Raw genomic sequence first — 20,070 nt, 5'->3', positions numbered from 1 at the left:
CAGAAAACATACTGAATTGTTTTAATAATATGTCTGATCCTTAGACAGTAAACCTCTCAGATACAGTAGATCCCCTGTGGGAGATTTAAAGCATCTTACATGTGAGGCAGTGGTCTTACACGTGTGGGGTATAGCTTCCATGATGTTAAGGTATTCTGCCTTATTATAAAAAGCAGAAAAATGCATGAAATGTATTGCTTAAGGATGTCTTTTACTATCAATTTGTACCTCATAGATATAAAAATGTGTCTGTGTTTAAAGAGACTAAAGTAATTAACATATGAACTGACAACTCACTACTTTGAGTAAGAAGTTAATTGACTAATAGAGGCAAGATTGAAATTACTCATATTATGGAAAATAACTGCCCCTTTTAAAATTGATCACCTTAAGAGAACTTTCCTTTGTTAACAATTGTCTGTCCCCTATTCTTCCCATTGTCTGCTTAACTGCCTTGATTATCCCTCACTTCATGGCTTACAGATTTCTTTGTTGCAATTATCTTTCTCCCTCAATCAGAAATGTTGTTGGACTTAATCATACTTCCATTATTAATATTATTATTATGTTCTATTCAGTCATAAAGGGGAATGGGGGGGGGGGTTACATTTTCTATTTAGATGTTTTTGTTTTATTTCTTGTGAAAAGAGCTGATTTATTTGAAAGATAACACCTTTTGTGTGAATCCACTGTGTTCATTAAAGTCTAAAGCTATCATGAGCTCAAAAGGCTAAAAGTAAATTAGGGCCAAAAGTATGTGCTGAAAAATTACAAATGCTGCTGTCTCTTTAAATATTCCTACTGTAATTCCTGGAGCATGCATGTGGCCATAAAAAAGAGATAATGTTTGTGGTCCTCTACACAAACACTGGCATAGCAAAACCTCCCCTGACTTTGAATTATAGAGAGGCATTTAAAAAGAAAATGTATTTAAGCTTTATTTATTCAGGGAAACCTGACTGAGACCAGATTCTCTTTTACAGCAGGGACCTGATTTACAAAGATCAAAGTACAAATAAATAAAACAAAACAAATATCCAATACAAGAACCAGTTACAAACAATACAATACAACAGTTTACATGAATACACTAAGCACACGTACAAACCTCCCCAAACAGATCCTTCACTAAAAATGTGGCTGTTACAACTACAGAGAAAGTGGAAGCTCTGAGGGCTCCATAAGGATTAGTCTGGATAGCGGAAAAAACATCTTGTTCCTCTGCCTCGGTTTACAGGCTTTTCACTGAATTTTATGCATCATAATGATTTTCTCATCAAATGTTCAGCTTCAATGTTTAAAGTTGTTAATGTAGCAGTGCATGCTATCACAAGTGATATGGATGGTATGGGTCTCATCTATCTGCGTTCTACAAGGCAGTTAAGAAGCATCAAATCATTGTCTTTATCTCAAGGTTATAAAGCATTTATGTTGTATTACCGTACGCATTTATTAAAGTTCTCATAATTAACTTATTGTTTATTGTGTAAAACTAGGATGAGACAAACAATGATTTACGGTATGTATGCACATATGTTGGTGGACAAAAACTCAAGCTTACACTACAATAAATGTAATTCACTTCTGACAAGATTGAATAACAGTTGATTTGAGCTTTTCTCCTTAGGTGGTATCCCAAGGAATCTGCAAGTGATTGAGAGAGCTGGAGAAGAAGTGACAAACAGGACGTCACTGTTTAGGAAGGTGCGTATACTCTTATGTTGAAGCACAAAAACTCAAGTTTACACTTCAATAAATATAATGTTAGTTTCTGCTATGCTGAGGGACTGCACAGCTGACTTCAAAATATGTTGTGTGTGTAAGGGGAGCCACCAGGGGGAGCCTTTGGTCCTGAGTCATGACACCTCGGTTTTCAAAGGAGAACCTGAATTACATATGTACTGTAATTCAATGTAGATGTGAATATATAATCTTTATTGTCCTAAATGGAGGAAATGATAATGTTGCCTAAGATTAGTATGTATTAGTATGTATTCCTAAAGACCTCTTCACCTTCCTAAAGACCTCTTCACCCCTACTACCCCCCCTGTACTAACCCTAACCCCAACCCTTGAGACCTCTTCACCCCCACTTCCCCCCTGTACAAGTTCTCTCCTGTTAATAAATAATAATAATAAAAAAAATGCCTTCTGGCATTACGACTGCCAATGGCCCCTGGTGTGTATTTGTTGTAAGTCGCTTTGGATAAAAGCGTCTGCTAAATGCCATAAATGTTATGTAAATGTAAATGTATTTTAACTGGAAGTGAATCATTGTAATCACAATACAAGCACAAACCCAATAGTTATCGCTACCCTGTGTAAACATGAATTTGCTTTATCCCAAGGTTGAGGACTTCAAAGCATTGGATAAGGTATCCAGAGACATCAAGTGCATCACCATAATCGGAGGAGGCTTCTTGGGGAGTGAGCTGGCCTGTGCCCTGGGCAGGAGATGTAAGATCACTGTCTGAACTGAGGAACAAATGACTTGATGGCACTATGACTAAACTGGCACATAGCTACCACAGTGTAATGACCTTGGTTTCCTCTTCTGTACAGGCAGGTGATGCTGCATGCTTCTATGACAGACTGGGCCACAGGCGGGTGGAGCATGATGACCATGCGTGAGTGGCAGGCTGGCTGGGGAGAACATGACCGGAGCCAGCAAACCCTACTGGCATCAGTCCATGTTTTGGTAGGAGTTGAAACTCATTAATTTATATTCCCTGCCAGTAGCCGTCTGTGACTCGTCCCGCCTCTGACCCTGTGCTCTCACTTCCAATTGTGTCCCACAGGAGTGATCTGGGGCCTGATGTGGGCTATGAGGCCATTGGGATTGTGGACAGTAGCCTTCCAACAGTAGGAGTGTTTGCCAAATAGAAAAAAATAAATAATAATCCTTCTTCTAGCATTGTGACTGCCTATTGCCCCTGGTCCGAGCATTGATTACTTTGTCTTATGATGACTGTTGGATAGATGATTCACTTACTTAAACAAATGTATTTATTGTAAGTCACTTTGGATAAAGGCGTCTGCTAAATGCCATAAATGAAATGAAAGCCACGGCCAAGGAGACACCTAGAGCTGCTACAGAGAAGTCAGGTATGACACTGCTCCACTACCTGTTGAGCTACTGTATAGTCAACACAATCTGGGTTCTACTCATGGACCTCTGTATGCTTTTCAAAATGTTCCTAAAAAGTCAGTTGATTTTAAGACTATCCTGGCTTATTTGGTGTAGGAACGGGGATCCGTTCAGAGAGTGAGACTGAGGCAGTGGCCAGTAGCCCTGTGGCCTCCTCCACCCCTGCCCCCGCTCCCGTACCCCACCAGAAGGACGACTATGGCAAAGGAGTGATCTTCTATCTGCGAGACAAAGTGGTCGTGGGCATTATCCTGTGGAACGTGTTTAACAGAATGCCCATTGCTAGGAAGGTGAGCACAGAGGAGGAGAGATCCTATTTGTTTCTCTCAATGTAAAAAATGTGAAATGGAAAAACTGATTGCTTTTCTTTGCATTTTGTCTGCAGATCATTAAAGATGGCGAGGAGCATGCAGATCTGAATGAAGTGGCTAAGCTCTTCAACGTTCATGAGGACTGAATCTAATCTGGGGAGGATGAGGCTGAGCCTATGCTGGGAGACATGAGCTGTCACTACTCATAAAGGCTTTGAACTTTCACAGTCATTGCCAGGCTTTGACAGACCCAACTGATGAAGCACTTGATACAAAAGGGAGAAACTCTGGACACACATCTGCTCTGTAAAAAAAAATGTTTTGATACCAGATCTAAATGTTCAATCACTCTGTCTCATATGAACGCAGCCCTCACCCCAGAACTATAGATGTTACATATTGTGATCAAGGTTTGAAATTGTCCATCCCCAACAATTGTCCATAAAGTTTTACCAGCCCAACAATAAGCTACTGGTATGTGGATGTTTTTCTCAGTGTGATTCAAGCAGCTCATTATGGAAAAGGCTGCAACAAAAATATGTTTCAAATCCCTCAATTTGAATTATTCTGTACAAATGTGAACCCTCCTAATAACAGAACTCATATGGAATGCTAGCCCCATTAGTCCTTAAACATGTTATACTGGTTTAGTCTTTAGTCTTTGGACATTGCTACGGTTCACTGGAAAGGTTGAGAAGTTATTTGGTTGAATAAAAGATGTCCAACTGTCACAAACCTGCCTTCACTGCTCCCACATTTGCTGAATGTGATTGGGATGAGGGCTTGACTCTTTCTGCCGTGGGTGTTCATGTTAAATTGCCTTGGCCATCCTCAGAGTCGATGGGAACAGACAGTCCTGTGAACAGGGCATCTGACCTGTGTGGGCTTGCAGTGTACTGAGGCACTCACTGAGAAAGTAGGTCTGAATGCTCTGAAGAAAACGACCACATTAAAATTAAGGCTGGCCTACTTCTCCACTATAGACCTGGAAATGCTTTTACAGAAAACATACTGCACTGTTTTAATAATATGTCTGATCCTCAGATAGTAAACCTCTCAGGTACAGCAGTTCCCCTATGGGAGAATTAAAGGGTCTTACGTGTAAAGCAAAGGTCTTACACATATAGCTTCCATGTTGCTAAGGTATTCTGCCTTATTATAAAATGCAGAAATGCATGAAATGTATTGCTTAAGGATGTCTTTTACTATCAATTAGTGGTACCTCATAGATATAAAAATGTATCTCTGTGTTCAATGAGACTGAAGTAATTAACCTATGAACTGACAACTCACTGCTTTGAGTTAGAAGTTAATTGACTAATAGAGGGACAACATTGAAATTACTCATACAATGGAAAATGTCTGCCCCTTTTACAATTATCGTAAGAGAACTTTCCTTTGTTAACAATTTTCTGTCCCCTATTCTTCTTCTGCCCCCCTTTGTCTGCTTAACTGCCTTGATTACCCCTCACTTCATGGTTCACATAATTTGTTTCTTCTTTTTGCAATTATCTTTCTCCCTCAATCAAAAATGTTGTTGGACTTTATAAGAATGGAAGTTATTATAATGGAAGTGTGATTATGTTGTATTCAGCAATAAAGAGGAGTGGGGGGACGCACATTTTCTATTTAGATGTTTTAGGTTTATTTCTAGTGAGAAGAACAGATAACACCTTTAGTGTGAATCCCCTGTGCTCATTAAAGTCTAAAGCTATCATGAGCTAAAAACTCTCAAAGTAATTTAGTGCCAAAAGCACTGAGTCCATAAAAATGACTAAAATGCTGCTGTCTCTTTAAATATTCCTGCTGTAATTCCTGGAGCATGTATGTGGCCATAAAAAATAGATAAAGCTTGTGGTCCTCCACACAAACACTGGCATCGCAAAACCTCCCGACTTTGAATTATAGAGAGGCATCATCCTGGATGTTACACTTGCAGAGAAAGTGGAAGCTCAGAGGGCTCCATAAGGATTGGTCTGGGTAGTGGAACAACATCATGTTCCTCTGCCTAGGTTTACAGGCTTTTCACTAAATCTTATGCATCATTATAATTTTCTCATCACATTTTTTTGTTTAATGCTTAGAGTTGATAGCAGAGCATGCTATCACAAGTCCTGTGGATGGTATGGGTCTCATCTGTCTGCGTTCTACAAGGCAGGTAAGAAGCATCAAATCATTGTCTTTATCTTAAGGTTATTAAGCATTTATATTGTATTACCGTACGCACTTATTCAAATTTTCATTATAAACGTCTTGTTTATTGAGTAAAACTAGGATGAGACAAATTACTGATTTATTTGATTTGCATTTATAGTGTGGAATTAATTTAAGACAAACCAACTACTTTTGAAGTGAGAGAAAGTCTTTCATACTTCATACTGTAATAATTGCCTGTAGAAAAATATCAGACGTTTAGTCCTTGACAGGTTAGCATATTCTTAAAGAATGTCTTCCTGTTTCATTTTAAATGTGCCAACAAACATATATATATTTTTTAACAAAATGGGAATAATTGTTGAATAATTGTTTATTTCAACTAGCAGTAAGAGATGTCCTGTATGACGCAGTTAGTTATCCATCCAAATTTTGCAGACTTTTACCCTCCATTAAATATTTATTTTTACAGCAACTCACAATTTAGCTCAACAATTTGACATGATTCTGGGGTTAGTCTAAATCCATCTCCACTAGACAGTAGACAGTTCAAATACTAACAGAGCAAGATCATCCATGAAAGAAAACAGCTGAGTTAATGGGGACAGAGATGTGGTGGAGAGATGATTTTTCCAGTGGATTAGGTTTATAGAGTCTAAATGGGCAAGTCAAATGAGCTGTGGGTCTTCTTACATCACAAAATTGCTCACTTCCGCTGAAGACCCTGTGATTTGTGATAATAAGAACATTACAATTCTATCATCAGAAAAACATTCAACAGTCTGATTGATACTTTCAGTGATAACAGAAAGTATACTCAGTTGACAGTTTTCAAAATATCATGTTTATCATAGTAATGTTTCACCTACATTGCAGTTTTTTTTATAGCTCACCCAGTTCATCACAGACCTTTATCATTGTCATTATCTCATACAGTTGCTCTTCCATACCTTTTCATTGACGTTAAGTAACAACACTACCAATTACACGTTTCCCCCTTCCCATCTTTCAGGCCTGGCTCCTGTAAGGAGATGAAGTTCCCTAGCAAGGCGGTGAGGCCCCCGTCCCCGTCCGACTTCCTGGACAAACTTATGGGACGGACATCTGGGTATGACGCTCGCATCAGACCAAACTTCAAAGGTATTGTGCAATGCAGGGTACAGTGGTGGCCTACTTTTCGCAAAACAGGTGTGTGTAGCTTTACAGAATAAATCAAGGATATGATGTTGTAGCATATATATAAAAAATGTGTGAATTTTGGCAGTATGATAGCTATTTGCTTTGGTAACGCACAATTCCTCCAAGTGTCTGTTAGGAGCTATAAAAAGTGTCATCCTGCTTTGCATGTTTACCCACAGACCTACTTCAGTCTGCTCTCTCTCATCCAGCGAAGCCAGCAGATTCTGTCTGACGTACTTCCTCTCATCCTCATTTCTCATGGGCCACAGTAATCATATATATTTCATACTTGCTCTACATCCCTGAAATGTGTCAGCACATGCAGGGTAAACCTCAGTTGATTGTCTATAAATACACTTCTGTAATTAAAGCAGAATCAATAAATCATACCCTGGGAGAAATGAGATACTGAAATATTTAGAGTGTCAGTAGTTGAGAGAGAAGCACTATACTAATGCGAGTGAATTGGAAAAGACAACACCATTTTATGCTGTCTGTTTATTACTCAATCCATTACAAGACACTTTATGCAGAAGGGAGCGACGCATTCTTAGGCATGGGAAAACAAGACTGTTCACATGTCATCATGGAATCGACTTGACAAGCTCAGTTTTGATTTGACACAAATGCTGCTGCATCCTTTTGATGAAAATGTGAATGAACATTAGCAAAGTTACTGTGTTGACAAAGCGAATACAAATGGTCTGCATTGGAAATGACATGAATGAATGTTTGAGATGGGTGGGTATGTCATGGAGAAAATGTATTTTTCAGGTCCCCCCGTCAATGTCACGATCAACATCTTCATCAACAGCTTTGGATCCATCACTGAAACCACCATGGTGAGGTGCTTTTTCACCCTCATTCATCGTCACCTCTTATTCAAACATTGTTTCTAATGTTATGACCCTCTAATTAACTGTCTTGCAATCAAAACCATAGGACTACCGGCTCAATGTTTTCCTACGGCAACAGTGGAATGACCCGCGGCTGGCGTATAAGGAGTATCCTGATGACTCCCTGGACCTGGACCCTTCCATGTTGGACTCCATCTGGAAGCCTGACCTTTTCTTCGCCAACGAGAAGGGAGCAAACTTTCACGAGGTTACCACGGACAACAAGCTACTGCGCATCTTCCAGAATGGCAATGTCCTCTACAGTATCAGGTGACCTGTGCCCCTCACTGTGTGGAACCTCGAATGATGGGTCCCTGCACTCTGTATCACATAACTGATAAAGACAGATACAGTAGAGATGCTACAGGTTTTTTAGCACTTATTCTTTACATTAAATGTTGGTGTATTTAGTACATTAAGTGTTTTTATATATAATGTTTCTATATATTTCTTATCTCATTGGACCACACAGTCCTCAGTTCAAGGCCAACACACTTTTGCAAAATAAGCTTTTGCTCATGGCAGTGGGGAGGTGAAGCATCTCTTTAAGTGTTCAACCAAATGATGATCATAATGGAATACCTCCAACTTTCTGAATTCAACTTGAAGCCTCAGCCTTCAGAGTGTACATGATGTGCCCACTGCCCAGTTCTGTTCTACCTGTCAGTTCACCCTCTCATTGTGTTCTTCTGTTTCTGTAACACAGGTTGACCCTCATCTTGTCTTGCCCCATGGATTTGAAGAACTTCCCCATGGACAGTCAGACGTGCACTATGCAGCTTGAAAGCTGTGAGTTTTCACTTCCCTCTTTTTATCCGATCACTGCACTTGACTAGACAGTCTGGGGCTGTTGACAGCTTTATAAATAGACACCTATCTCTCTCTCTCTCTATCTCTCTCTCTCTCTCTCTCTCTCTCTCTCTCTCTCTCTCTCTTCTGCAATTGGCTTCCCCATGAATTAAAGGCACACATGTCCCCCCTCCACTTCTCTCTCTTTTGCAGTTGGCTACACCATGAATGACCTGATTTTCCAGTGGTTGGACGTGGCCCCTGTACAGGTGGCTGATGACCTGCAGCTCCCTCAGTTCGTACTGAAAGAGGGGCAAGACCTGGGCTACTGCACCAAGAACTACAACACTGGTAGGTTCTACACTCACCTGTAAGGCTGCACTTTGATCCCATATGAAGGACTCAGGCCTGAATGTTAAACCACCTGACTTCTACCGGCAGGTAAATTCACCTGTATTGAGGTGAAATTCCACCTGGAGAGACAGATGGGTTACTACCTGATCCAGATGTACATTCCCAGCCTGCTCACTGTCATCCTCTCCTGGGTCTCCTTCTGGATCAACATGGATGCTGCGCCCGCTAGAGTGGGCCTTGGTATCACCACGGTGCTCACCATGACAACCCAAAGCTCGGGGTCCAGGGCGTCCCTGCCTAAGGTAAGAGAGATTGCCCGACAGTGATTTTTCATTCTGCTCAGGCGTTGGATGACCAGGATTACCAAGAGACAATCAATCAAACGTGAATTTTGCTCAGTGATGGATTTGAAACAGTGTAAAAAGATACTTAATTTCAGACAATGCCAGCAATCAGTGAACTCCTATGGTGGTGGGAGGCCTCTCTGAAGTGTTTCATCACCATGTTGGAGTTGTTTGATTTGAACAAGTTCTGATAATAATAACAATAATAATAACTCTTATTCGTTTATCGTGTGGGTTGTGTAGGTATCTTATGTGAAGGCCATAGATATCTGGATGGCTGTGTGTCTTCTGTTTGTGTTTGCTGCACTACTGGAGTATGCAGCCGTGAACTTTGTCTCACGACAGCACAAAGAGTTCTTCAGACTGAGGAAAAAGATGAAAGAACAACAGCGCCTGAGACCCGTAAGTACAATCCCCACCGCGACCCAGCCCCTCAGGCTCCCGTCACCTGCTATTTCCCATGCCCAGTTATGCAGGAGCCACAAAATTCAGCTGGCTGTCACGTTCCATGCTTGGAGATCCAGAGAGCACTGACCTGTGCTAAATTCAAGTAATCTTTTTTCTTCCACTGCTGGCTAAAGGTGCCTTCTGCTGCTGAATCCCAAAGAAGTGAGAAGAGTATAAAAGAGTAAACAAACAGAGACAAAACAGAACAACACGTCCTTGTTCATAAAATATTGTATTTATGTAATCGGAAGGTTGGTTTGTCGGTAGTTCCGGATTATTTTAAATCTTGTAAAATGAATCCAACAATTAACACCTCATTAAATGCATGTCTGGTAATGCTCACACTGTTGCGCACTGGAATTACAGCTAAATCTGCTCCAGGTACCGGTAATTCAGTAATAGGTCAAATGATCCCAGGTCTGATCTCAGTTTGAGACCTGTACTCTGTACACTGTTTACTTATTAATGCACCACATTTGGAAAATGTCAGCAGTGATGCATCACTGAATGTTTGTTGAAATCACAGTGCTAAACGTGTGTCTTGGCCAATCAGCAGGGAAGCGGAGAGAGCAAAGTCAAAGGGAACAACCTGCCAGGCAACAACGCTTCCCAGGGGGCCGTGCCCCAGCCGTGCAGCGTCTGTGCCAGGGTAAAAAAAACTATTTCATTTCAAGTGTGCTTTAATGTGTAAACTCCCTCCTGAGTAGTCTCTCAGACAAGCTAAATGTGGTAACTAACAAGGTAGTATAGCTTTGTGATAACCGTCCAATGTCTGACCGTCCTTTCCTGTGAATTCATTGCTAAACACACACACACACACACACACACACACAACCTGGGCTTGCGAACCTTCTCATGCTCTTGAATGTTGTGTTTATCATGCAGGGCGTGCCTATTTGTAATACAGTGAAAATATTGCAATGCCATGAGTGAGCGAATGTTTTGAGGAAACGTTGACCCCCCCTTTTCCTCTCGTGTCTTTATTTAGGAGGAGGAACTGGCACAGAGCCAAGGCCTTTACTTCCCTGGTTATGGAATAGGCCAGGTTATGCAGAACCTGACAGGAGTCGGGCCGGAGATGGATGCCCCCGTCTTTGCTGACCTGCCTCCTGGATTCCTCTTCTATGACATCCGCAGACGCTTTGTAGATCGAGCTAAACGGATCGACACTGTATCCAGAGCTGTATTCCCCCTGAGTTTCCTCATCTTTAATGTCTTCTATTGGGTCACATACAAAGTGTTGCGACATCAAGACAAACAAGCCACTCTGTGACAAACCAGTGTTTCAAGATGCAATACTGAGCTAACTCTCTGAGCTATACTCTCTGAGCAATACTGAGCTAACTCAGCTAAACATTTCACAGACTATGTTCAATCAACTGTGCCATTAAAAATGGTTTTTGACCGCATGTCAGCTCTAACAATTTTTTCATAACAACGAATCTAATATGCTCTAGACAAGTGCCCATGATTTATTTAATTTTCTATGAATTCCAATGGACATGCACATTGCACTAATACTTTAGTCATTGTACTATATTTGTTTAATGTCACAAATGGAGAGATCACAAGCCCAGATAGTAAACCAGGACTGCATGAAAAATGTTTATGGACATGTATAGTATTGTACATTGCCTTTCGAGTAAGTTTTTTGTACTATTATGGACTTCCAGTTTACTGGCAAATCATACAAGCCAATATGACATCACAGTATATAATATTCCATTTCAAATGGTACACTGTACAGTACTGTATGTAACAGTGTTGCTGTTACATGTCTGATTAAACATAATTTGACTACTAGACAATTTTCATTTCTGCTTACCACATTCTTCTTTGATAGGGGATATAGTACATATTGTGTGTATCAATTCATTAAGAGGGAAGAGTTACATTGAAGATGATTAATTAATTTATAAATTCAAATCCATGACAGCTGTTGTTACAATGTCAAATTAATGTATTTAGATCTTGAAGACTCAAAACTTGCTTCCATCGTTTAATTATTCATTTATGAGTCGGTAAGGAGAAACATTCATGAGAGGGGAATGAAAGTTCAGGATGCACATCTCCGGGAGTCAAGAGGGTGGGAACTCTACAGCTATTCCACTAGATACTGTAAATAATACATGGACATTATCAAGTTTTTAGAGAAGTATTTAACAACTACATTTACATTGGAAACCCATGGAAAAAATTACTTCATGCTTGAAAGTGAATAAGGTAAAGGTGTCGTCTCCTTGTCTGGCTCCACATACATTATGTTGCCTAAAACACATAGATCTACAGATCTGAAGCTAGGCAAGGAGAAGAAGCGAGAGAAGCTTTACTTTCACTGTGTGTATATTTGTTGTATGGTTGTTGTTGTTGTTGTTTTTTACCCTGACTGCACTACACATTTTCCAACTGGGACAATAAAGACATTGACTGATTGGTTGGTTGACTGATTACTTAACTTACCAATTCACATAGGATTTGGCTAATGCACATACAGATCTGAAGCCAGGCAAGTCATCTAAATGCTTCAATACTAATTACTAAAGTATCTAACAGGGGACAGGACAACTCCAGGTACAGTATAGCTACTGTATCTATATACGTATACAACCTTTCTTAGCCCCCCAAAAGGCAAACACAGCTCAAGATACAGTACTGTAGGAAGACACACTTTACAAGACATTGTAAGGCTTCATACTATGATTATGATAATTATTTAGCCTCATAGAAAGTGTGATTTTATAAAGTGAACCTGGGCAGAATCTTGAAACTGAAACTGAAATAGTGCCACCGTGTGACTTAAGTCTGCATAACAGATCACCTGTTATACAAGCAATTTTTACTTTAAAAGTTAGAAACTAGATGTGCTCAGTTAACCATATGATGCATAATGGTAATTTGTTGAAATAGAGAGAGAGAGAGAGAGAGAGAGAGAGAGAGAGAGAGAGAGAGAGAGAATAATAATTATCTTTGATCTTTGAATTATAATATGATCTGTCCAAAGAGCAAGGAAATGCAGGAGTGCCCACGTAAGGCTTTCAGATGTGTGTCATATTACACTTGCCATTGACTCCTTGACCCAACAGTCAGTTGGTCAGCTGACCTTGCCCGACATCTCCCAGAGTGATGAAACCAAGAGGGCTCCTAAGGAAACCTCTGTCATGAGTGGACAGCCCAGCCGAACCCCGCAGCTCTTGAAGAGAGCTAAACGCAAGCAGCGGCAGGCTGTCACATGCACTGTGAATGTCCCAGAGATGCTCCTCATCCATACCCTGGGCAGATTTGTGTATAGCATCTACCCCCTGAATGACTTCTCTCTGCACACAGAGGAGGAGATAGAAAAGCATGTGGTGCTAACGAAGCAACTCTTAGTCCTTGTCCAGGAGGCACTGGCTAAAGCATCTAAGCCCAAAGCGCAACAGTGGCCCTGAAGAGATTGCATGAGCCACCCAGGACTTTGACATACTGGAGCTCCAGATAGGAGACTTGCTTTGCAGGCAGTATGAGCTGGGGATCACATCACAACGTCCCCTGGAGGCCTTCCTGGAGGACTGTAAGCTCTGATTTGAGGTGTCTGATATGGTGAGTGCTGGGCCCCCAGGGTGAAGTTCTTTAACGATGATGAGTTCAAGAACACCAGCCCAAGACAGAGGCGATGCTGGGGGAGCCTTACCTCCATAAGGGCCTGGGAAACAAAGAATGACCTCAGACAGGTAAGAACATCAAAAGCATCCTAGCTGAAACAATATTCTAGACTTACGTGGAACAACATCATTAGTGAAGCATAGCATTTAATATGTCAAGTTGCTTAATGTAGATTGATTCTGTGAACTTGAATAACTTTCAGATTTGTACTCTCTGTGTTTCTAGCAAGGCTCCTCTTCCACCTCCTCCTTCACTGATGAAAATGATGGAGAACTGCTCACTGTGGGTAAGTCTCAGAAAATGCAATATACAGTTACATAACCTAAATGCAGACATGGAGTGGAAAACTGAAGGCCTGATTTTGTACAAACTCACTTTCCCTTATGTTGTTCTCCAGAGGCTGACAGGAATCTGGGGCGAAAGGCAGTCTGGAGGTTTTGAAGGCATGTTGAAGGCATTTACAAGCTGCACTACCTGTGGTTCCCAGCGACACTAGATTCACCTGTGGCTCCACTTCTACACTGAACAATTAAGCTATATTTTGTTTAAACATTCTAATTTCATGACACACAATGACCAACATTTCTTTATCAAATTATATATTGGTAATAAACCATCATTAATTGACTTTATGGCTGGTGTCCTTTTTGTCTTTTTTTAAATGTTAAGATAATGCTTTGCTAATATGCTCATTGACAATAACTTTGAAACCATTGCAATTAAACCATATGGAACTGGTAAAAAAAAAAAAGGCAAAACAGGAAAACATGTTAGAGAGAAAGACTGAGTTAAGAATTTATTAATTCTTGAAAATGTAAAAATATGAACATAATGAAATGTTAAACAGACAGACAATTCTGAAAACATTTTGGCCACTAAACCCTCTGAGAAATTCACATCTTCTGTTATGAAACAAATTCCTGATTTTAAATGGCCTGATGAAACATGTGACCCAGAATGATAACACTGGTGAAATACACAAACTGACATCACAACTTTATTATGAATAGATAAAAAGCCAAGACACCCAGGAAATGGAAATACAACCCTGTTGTTATCATCAGTCAGATCAAGGGACTGTTTTAAAGCTGTAGAATTCATGTTTCAATGTGTATGTAATAGGTGGAAAAAGCACACATACTGTATCAAGCTTAGTAGTGAAACCCAGTGTTAAATCTATGGTGACTGAAGTCATGAAATGATCATCACAGTGTGGTCTCTTGAATAGCAAACAACAGTCCAATTTGGTGTCAAATAGGTGATGTTGCACCTAGGGGACAAAGACAAAAAGAATAGACAGTTTAAAAGAGATGTTTGAATGTACACAACTATTTGAGAGATTTGTCTTCAAGCAATGTAATATTATAAGGATTATGTAGTGAGGATATCCATTTGATGATGATTGTGAGAATGCAGCACTCCTCTCTGCCAGTTTAGGACCACTCTCAACTTACCGTTCTCTCTAGACTCTGTGGGGAAAACCTTCTTCAGCTGCTCTATAACCTGCTGAAGGTGGTGGGATGTATCACACTGGTCCTGCTCCCCGACCGCCCCTGCTTAAATAGGAAGAAATCCAGGAGTCCATTTTAAACAGAGCCCCAATGATTGCATCTCTCATCCTTTCACATTAGCCTATTGTATTGTTTAACCTGTGGGTTCTGTGTCAGAAGCTCCTATGCTTAGTTGTCTCCCCAGGTGGTTTGTACGTGACACAGGCGAATACACAGCTGGAGGGGTACCAGTAGATACATTGTCCTCTGAATCCTCTTTGGCCTGTTGGATTCACAATATGAACATATTTTACAATTCACATCTTGGAAAATGAATGATTTCAACCGAACCTTTTCCTCAAGGACTAATAGTTTAGGTCACAGAGGATTCATTTGCATTATATGTGACAGACAGGGTTCAAACCACAGACATACATGTGAATGTATACATGATTGGTTTAAACCTGGGTCAACAACCACATACGGTATACACCAGTCTTAAACAGTTCTTGTCATACCAAAATAGACAGAGCTTGAAACAGAGTGTTTTCCCCTCTGCTGGTCTCTGACTGTGACTCACCTGCAGCAGTAGCTCTCTGAGGCGGTGTAGCTGGGACTCAAGCTGCCTGTTGTGGTCCTCCAGGATCTGCATGCGGGTCTCCAGTCTGTTCTTATGATGCCTCAGGTTCCTGGCCTCAGCCAGTAGGGTCTCATCTTCCAGGAACTCCTGGGCTGAGTCCACTGAGCCTGCCATCAGGTGAGGACAGGCCTGGGCCTCAGCATGCTGCCACTTCAGACGACGGTACTCCCCCTGCAGTATTCTGGGGAAATTACACCTTCATGACCATAGGCACTTATAGTATTAGTTGAGGTAAATTCATCATGATTGGATGAGGGTAGAGATATTTTAATGGGACGTGAAGGACTGACTCAAGGGGCATGGCTTAGTCAGAGTAAATGGATGAGATGACAGATGAGAATAAACAAGGCAGCCAGATTTCTCCATTATCCTGATTTGTTTAGAGGGAATTCTCTGGACCATGGCCTGTTTATCAGAATGACTTCATGGCTCATATTAATGGCCAGGCACTTTTCCTGACCCTGTGACCTGATCGGGAAAGACTCACTCACCCTATACAATATCGCTGTCATTGGGTAAGAGACGATGTGGCTTAGTGAGTTCTCACCTGTTCTCATTCTCCAGCATGGCCAGTGTTTTCTGCAGCTCATCTTGGCTCTCACAGCCTGTGCAGGTCAGGAAGTGCTGACAGGCCAGGGAGTCCTGCTCCAGGCGGACCAGATACTGATCTTCATCACTGAGTCATAACGGAGAACATGACAGAATGATGAACCATGGGGACATTGGAAGAGGGCTGAGAGTGAGGCTGGCTTGATGTTCAACAAGGACAAATGACCAGAGAACATCTTCTCCTGTCTTGTCGTAAGTTGACCAGAGAACATCTTCTCCTGTCTTGTCCTAAGTTGACCAGAGAACATCTTCTCCTGTCTTGTCGTAAGTTGACCAGAGAGGGGTGATGATATACTCACAGGCTCTCGTTGAAGAAGGAGCAGTTCTGGTTCTCCATCTCAGCGAGTCTAGAACAGAAACACATACAGTAGTAGACAATATACTGTAGGTCACAGTGAGGTCAAAGGAACACTATGAGGGAAATTAGAAGAATTACGAATCCAACAGTTGAAACATTATAAGGGTAACACTATCTTATCTGTTTCTTTTCTGTAGCATTTCCTCGGCAGAGATTGTATTTCTGTAGTTTCTACGTTCTTGCTCTAATTGCTATAAACAAGTTCTGGCAGAAAAAACACCATGACACACCAAGTGTTTTAATTTGATGAACTGATTAACGAGGAAGTCACGCCACTCCACTCCGCTCATTAGTGCTATGTTTATCTGTGTGGAGACACAGGGCAAAGTGACAGATGAAGACAGAATGGGTAATGTACAGATTAAGGCCAGACAGTACAGAGCTGGAGAAGTCATCAGAAATAAGAGATTCTTTCCCTGCCATTCTGTTGAAGAGACTGAGAAGATGCGTTGCTTATCAGCCTATACTTGCTTGGTTGAGGCAAAGATAACTGTGCCAGGAATGCCCTTTGCATAAGCCATAGATCTCTCTCTCTCTGCAGGCTGCTGACCTCAGCTATTAGAGGATGTCTGCAGGTCTGTAGTCTGTCATGGCCTGAGAAAATGGGTTATGAATGGTTGTGTGAACCCTAATGACCTGAAGCATCCTCTTCTGTCTCTGCGAATCGTGGCCCTGCAGCCTCCACTGGCTTACAACAATGACCCACAATGACTCAAATGTGTGTTACAGCTCAACAACACCCCCAAGGTAAAGCCCACCCATCTAATGTGCAACATGCGTAGCATACTATCTTTAAAGGTTCCTCATACTCGTACCTGCAGGCATAATGCTCAATCCTGGAGTGTGTGTCTGCGTGGGGAAGCCTTGGGGATGAGCTGGGGCTAGAGGTGTCAATCAAAGACAGAAGTGTCAATCAGAGCTGACAGTCTCGGGACGTGGCATCCCAGTACAGCAGCTCACCCAGAGCAGGATATCTCCCAGAGCAACATACCGTGTCCACCGTAAGTAATGGGACAGTGAAGCACTTTTTCTTCTTTTGGCTCTATACAAAGGTTTGGACTTGAAATCAAACAATTACTATGAGTATAAGTTTAGATTCTCAGCTTTTATTTGTTTGTGTATATATTGGTTTCACCATTTAGAAATGACAACACGTTTTATACATTTACCAAAAGTAATGGGACAGATTCATATAACGTCAAAATTAATCACTCATGTTTAGTATTTGGTTGACAATCTTTTGTATGCGATAACTGCCTTAAGTCTGCAACCCATTGATCTTCTCTGATGATGCTCTGCCATTTATAGATCTCTATAAATGATGGTTTGATCACAGTATTGATTTGAATAAAAAATAATTCAGAAGCTAAATTTTTCTCTGTGCTCGGGGGCAATTGTAAAATTGGAAAGGGTCAATTGTAACACCTACAAAATACACCAAATAAACTCATTTAGCTCCCAAAATGTGTGCTGTTATAGAGTTCTACGTGTTCCCAGTCACGACAGTGTAGAGACTAGGAGTGTGCCGGAGACTCATATTCATATATGTTTATAGGACTTGATTCTCTTAACCATATGATGCTCGTGATTGGACAACCGGGGGTGCGATTTAAATGCTTAAAATGATGGGGCTGCACATGAGCCAGTCGGTCAGAACTAATATCGGCTCATTTCTGTCTTATTGTTTCCAAACTGAATAACAGCTGCACTTTCAACCACCAAAAGAAGAGAAAATGCTTCACTGTTCCATTACACACGGAGGGCACTGTATCTCCCAGAGACAGTTCAGTGTCTTAATACCTCCCAGGCTTCTGGGCTTACCTGTCCTCACTCCCTGCCCCCAGGACAGACTGCACAGGCAGATAGCCCCTCTGGGGGTGCTTGCTGAAGTACTGCTTTGATCTGAACTTGTTCTTCAGGGTTCTGGCAAAATCACGCATCCTCTCCCCTGATGTTGTCTGTCCAGAGATCAGTTAATAAGGCATGTTAAACACATGCACTGGCGAACCATGAGGGCAAATTGTGAGTTGATTATGTGGGATTTTTTAATTCCCTTTCCAGTAATTGAGTGTAGGAATGAATATGATCTAATGTTCATTAGTAAGTCTTACTGGGATGTAGTACTCCATGATGGGGTAATGTAAAGTCTTGCCCTTGGTGGTGCGCCCTGATAGGAAGCAGGTCTGACAGGTGTCCACATTAAACTGTTTCAGGCTTCGATACCTGAGGGAAGAGAGGAGAACATATGGCAACATTTACTGTACATGTCATCTTTTATGTCTGAAATTAGAATTCCCTTTGGTCAGGTTCTGTGTCTCACCTGAATCCCCTGATGGGACACTGTTTGCAGATGGAGCACTTAGCCTGGTGCTGGGCGTTCTCTGCCAGGGCCACGCGCTGCAGCACAGGCAGCCACACCATGGACTGGGGCTCCAGGCTCATCCACTCCAGGAAGTGGGACAGCTCCACAGAGGACTTCCCGGGAGCCTGCAGCCCAACAGTGAGGAGGACCACCACAAGAGAAGCATGGTTAGGGTTGAGAATTCAGATGGTAAAACTCTCTCTTCAAGTTCAAATACCCCCTCCCGCACTGTCAAATTGCTAGCTTTTCGATAGCGTAGCTGGTTTACATCGGGTATTTGAGGAGACGGTCATGTGTGTTGGCAAGCCAGAGGTCACAACATCGCGACTCGGTTGGAGCAACTTGAATTGCGGGGCTACTGTTTGCAACAACTTGACGTTTGTTTCACAGGGGGCAAGACACATGCTCTTTGGCAGTCTGGGGCAATGGGTCCCCTTCCTAGACTTCCTAAGTAGAGCTGTAGCAAATTACTACAAACTTGCAGTCAATTATCAGAAAGAATAATCACAAAATAATTCATGACATTTATGATAAGAGAAAAAAAGTGTTAAAGAAATGTCTCATGAGTCACTAACGTTCATTACTGGACTAAATTCTCATTAAAAGGGTTTGAAAAGGACTCCATGTTTAATTTCTTGAGGGCCTCTTCCTCTAGATAAGAGAAATGGCATAATTAAGTTGTCATTCCCATTTGGGTTTCAGTAGTATGCCAGTGGAGCTTGATAGAGTCAGTGTACTTAGCATCATGTGCATAGCATGATCACAACAAAACTTAGGGTTAGGGTTAGGGTAAGGGTTAGGGTTAGGGTTTAGGGTTAGGGTTAGGGTTAGGGTTTACTGTTAGGGTTAAGGTTTACTGTTAGGGTTAGGGTTAGGGTTAGGGTTTAGGGTTAGGGTTAGGGTTTACTGTTAGGGTTAGGGTTAGGGTATACTGTTAGGGTTTACTGTTAGGGTTAGGGTTTAGGGTTAGGGTTAGGGGTTAGGGTTAGGGTTTAGGGTTAGGGTTTACTGTTAGGGTTAGGGTTTACTGTTAGGGTCAGGGTTAGGGTTAGGGTTTACTGTTAGGGTTAGGGTTTAGGGTTAGGGTTAGGATTTAGGGTTAGGGTTTACTGTTAGGGTTAGGGTTTAGGGTTAGGGTTAGGGTTTACTGTTAGGGTTAGGGTTAGGGTTAGGGTTTAGGGTTATGGTTAGGGTTAGGTTTTAAGATTAGGGTAAGCTTTAAAAGACGATAAAATAATCTTCAAGTGCACAGGCCTATTGCTGTGTCCCTCCCATATGTAAACAAATATAATAGATTAGGATGGTGGTTAGGGTTAAAAGTAGAACCTTAAAATTTGGTAAGTATTAA

General features: G+C 41.4%; 2 protein-coding genes and 1 pseudogene across 3 annotated transcripts in view; 2 read left to right on the top strand and 1 right to left on the bottom strand.

Annotated features, from left to right (window-relative positions):
• Window positions 1-2,326: 2,326 nt before the first annotated feature.
• Window positions 2,327-3,886, top strand: LOC310801274 (apoptosis-inducing factor 1, mitochondrial-like; annotated as a pseudogene). Its single transcript, XR_014555086.1, has 6 exons — window positions 2,327-2,456; window positions 2,566-2,697; window positions 2,798-2,880; window positions 3,063-3,104; window positions 3,244-3,437; window positions 3,533-3,886. The product of XR_014555086.1 is annotated as an apoptosis-inducing factor 1, mitochondrial-like (transcript).
• Window positions 3,887-6,007: 2,121 nt separating this feature from the next.
• Window positions 6,008-10,894, top strand: glra4b (glycine receptor, alpha 4b; the record flags this gene model as incomplete). Its single annotated transcript, XM_083665267.1, has 10 exons — window positions 6,008-6,024; window positions 6,625-6,752; window positions 7,566-7,633; window positions 7,734-7,957; window positions 8,394-8,476; window positions 8,690-8,827; window positions 8,918-9,132; window positions 9,418-9,576; window positions 10,175-10,270; window positions 10,610-10,894. 10 exons carry the CDS (start codon window positions 6,008-6,010, stop codon window positions 10,892-10,894), a joined length of 1,413 nt encoding a protein of 470 aa, XP_083521393.1.
• Window positions 10,895-14,513: 3,619 nt separating this feature from the next.
• The window catches only part of LOC310801272 (dystrophin-related protein 2-like), a gene marked incomplete at both ends in the record, with an annotated part of 20,381 nt that continues 14,824 nt past the window's right edge, over window positions 14,514-20,070 (bottom strand). The window contains 10 exons of the mRNA XM_083665266.1: window positions 14,514-14,533; window positions 14,718-14,816; window positions 14,913-15,036; window positions 15,334-15,574; window positions 15,941-16,069; window positions 16,302-16,349; window positions 17,176-17,241; window positions 18,182-18,318; window positions 18,472-18,583; window positions 18,681-18,847. Of these exons, the coding sequence (XP_083521392.1) occupies window positions 14,514-14,533; window positions 14,718-14,816; window positions 14,913-15,036; window positions 15,334-15,574; window positions 15,941-16,069; window positions 16,302-16,349; window positions 17,176-17,241; window positions 18,182-18,318; window positions 18,472-18,583; window positions 18,681-18,847 (1,143 nt within the window). The remainder of the gene's footprint in view (window positions 14,534-14,717; window positions 14,817-14,912; window positions 15,037-15,333; window positions 15,575-15,940; window positions 16,070-16,301; window positions 16,350-17,175; window positions 17,242-18,181; window positions 18,319-18,471; window positions 18,584-18,680; window positions 18,848-20,070) is intronic.

Source organism: Argentina silus (genome assembly GCF_951799395.1).
Source record: "Argentina silus genome assembly, chromosome: 2".
In the NCBI taxonomy this organism is placed as follows: Eukaryota; Metazoa; Chordata; class Actinopteri; order Argentiniformes; family Argentinidae; genus Argentina; species Argentina silus.
Note: the sequence above shows the minus strand (reverse complement) of the source record. Positions and strands in the feature narration are given on the sequence as shown.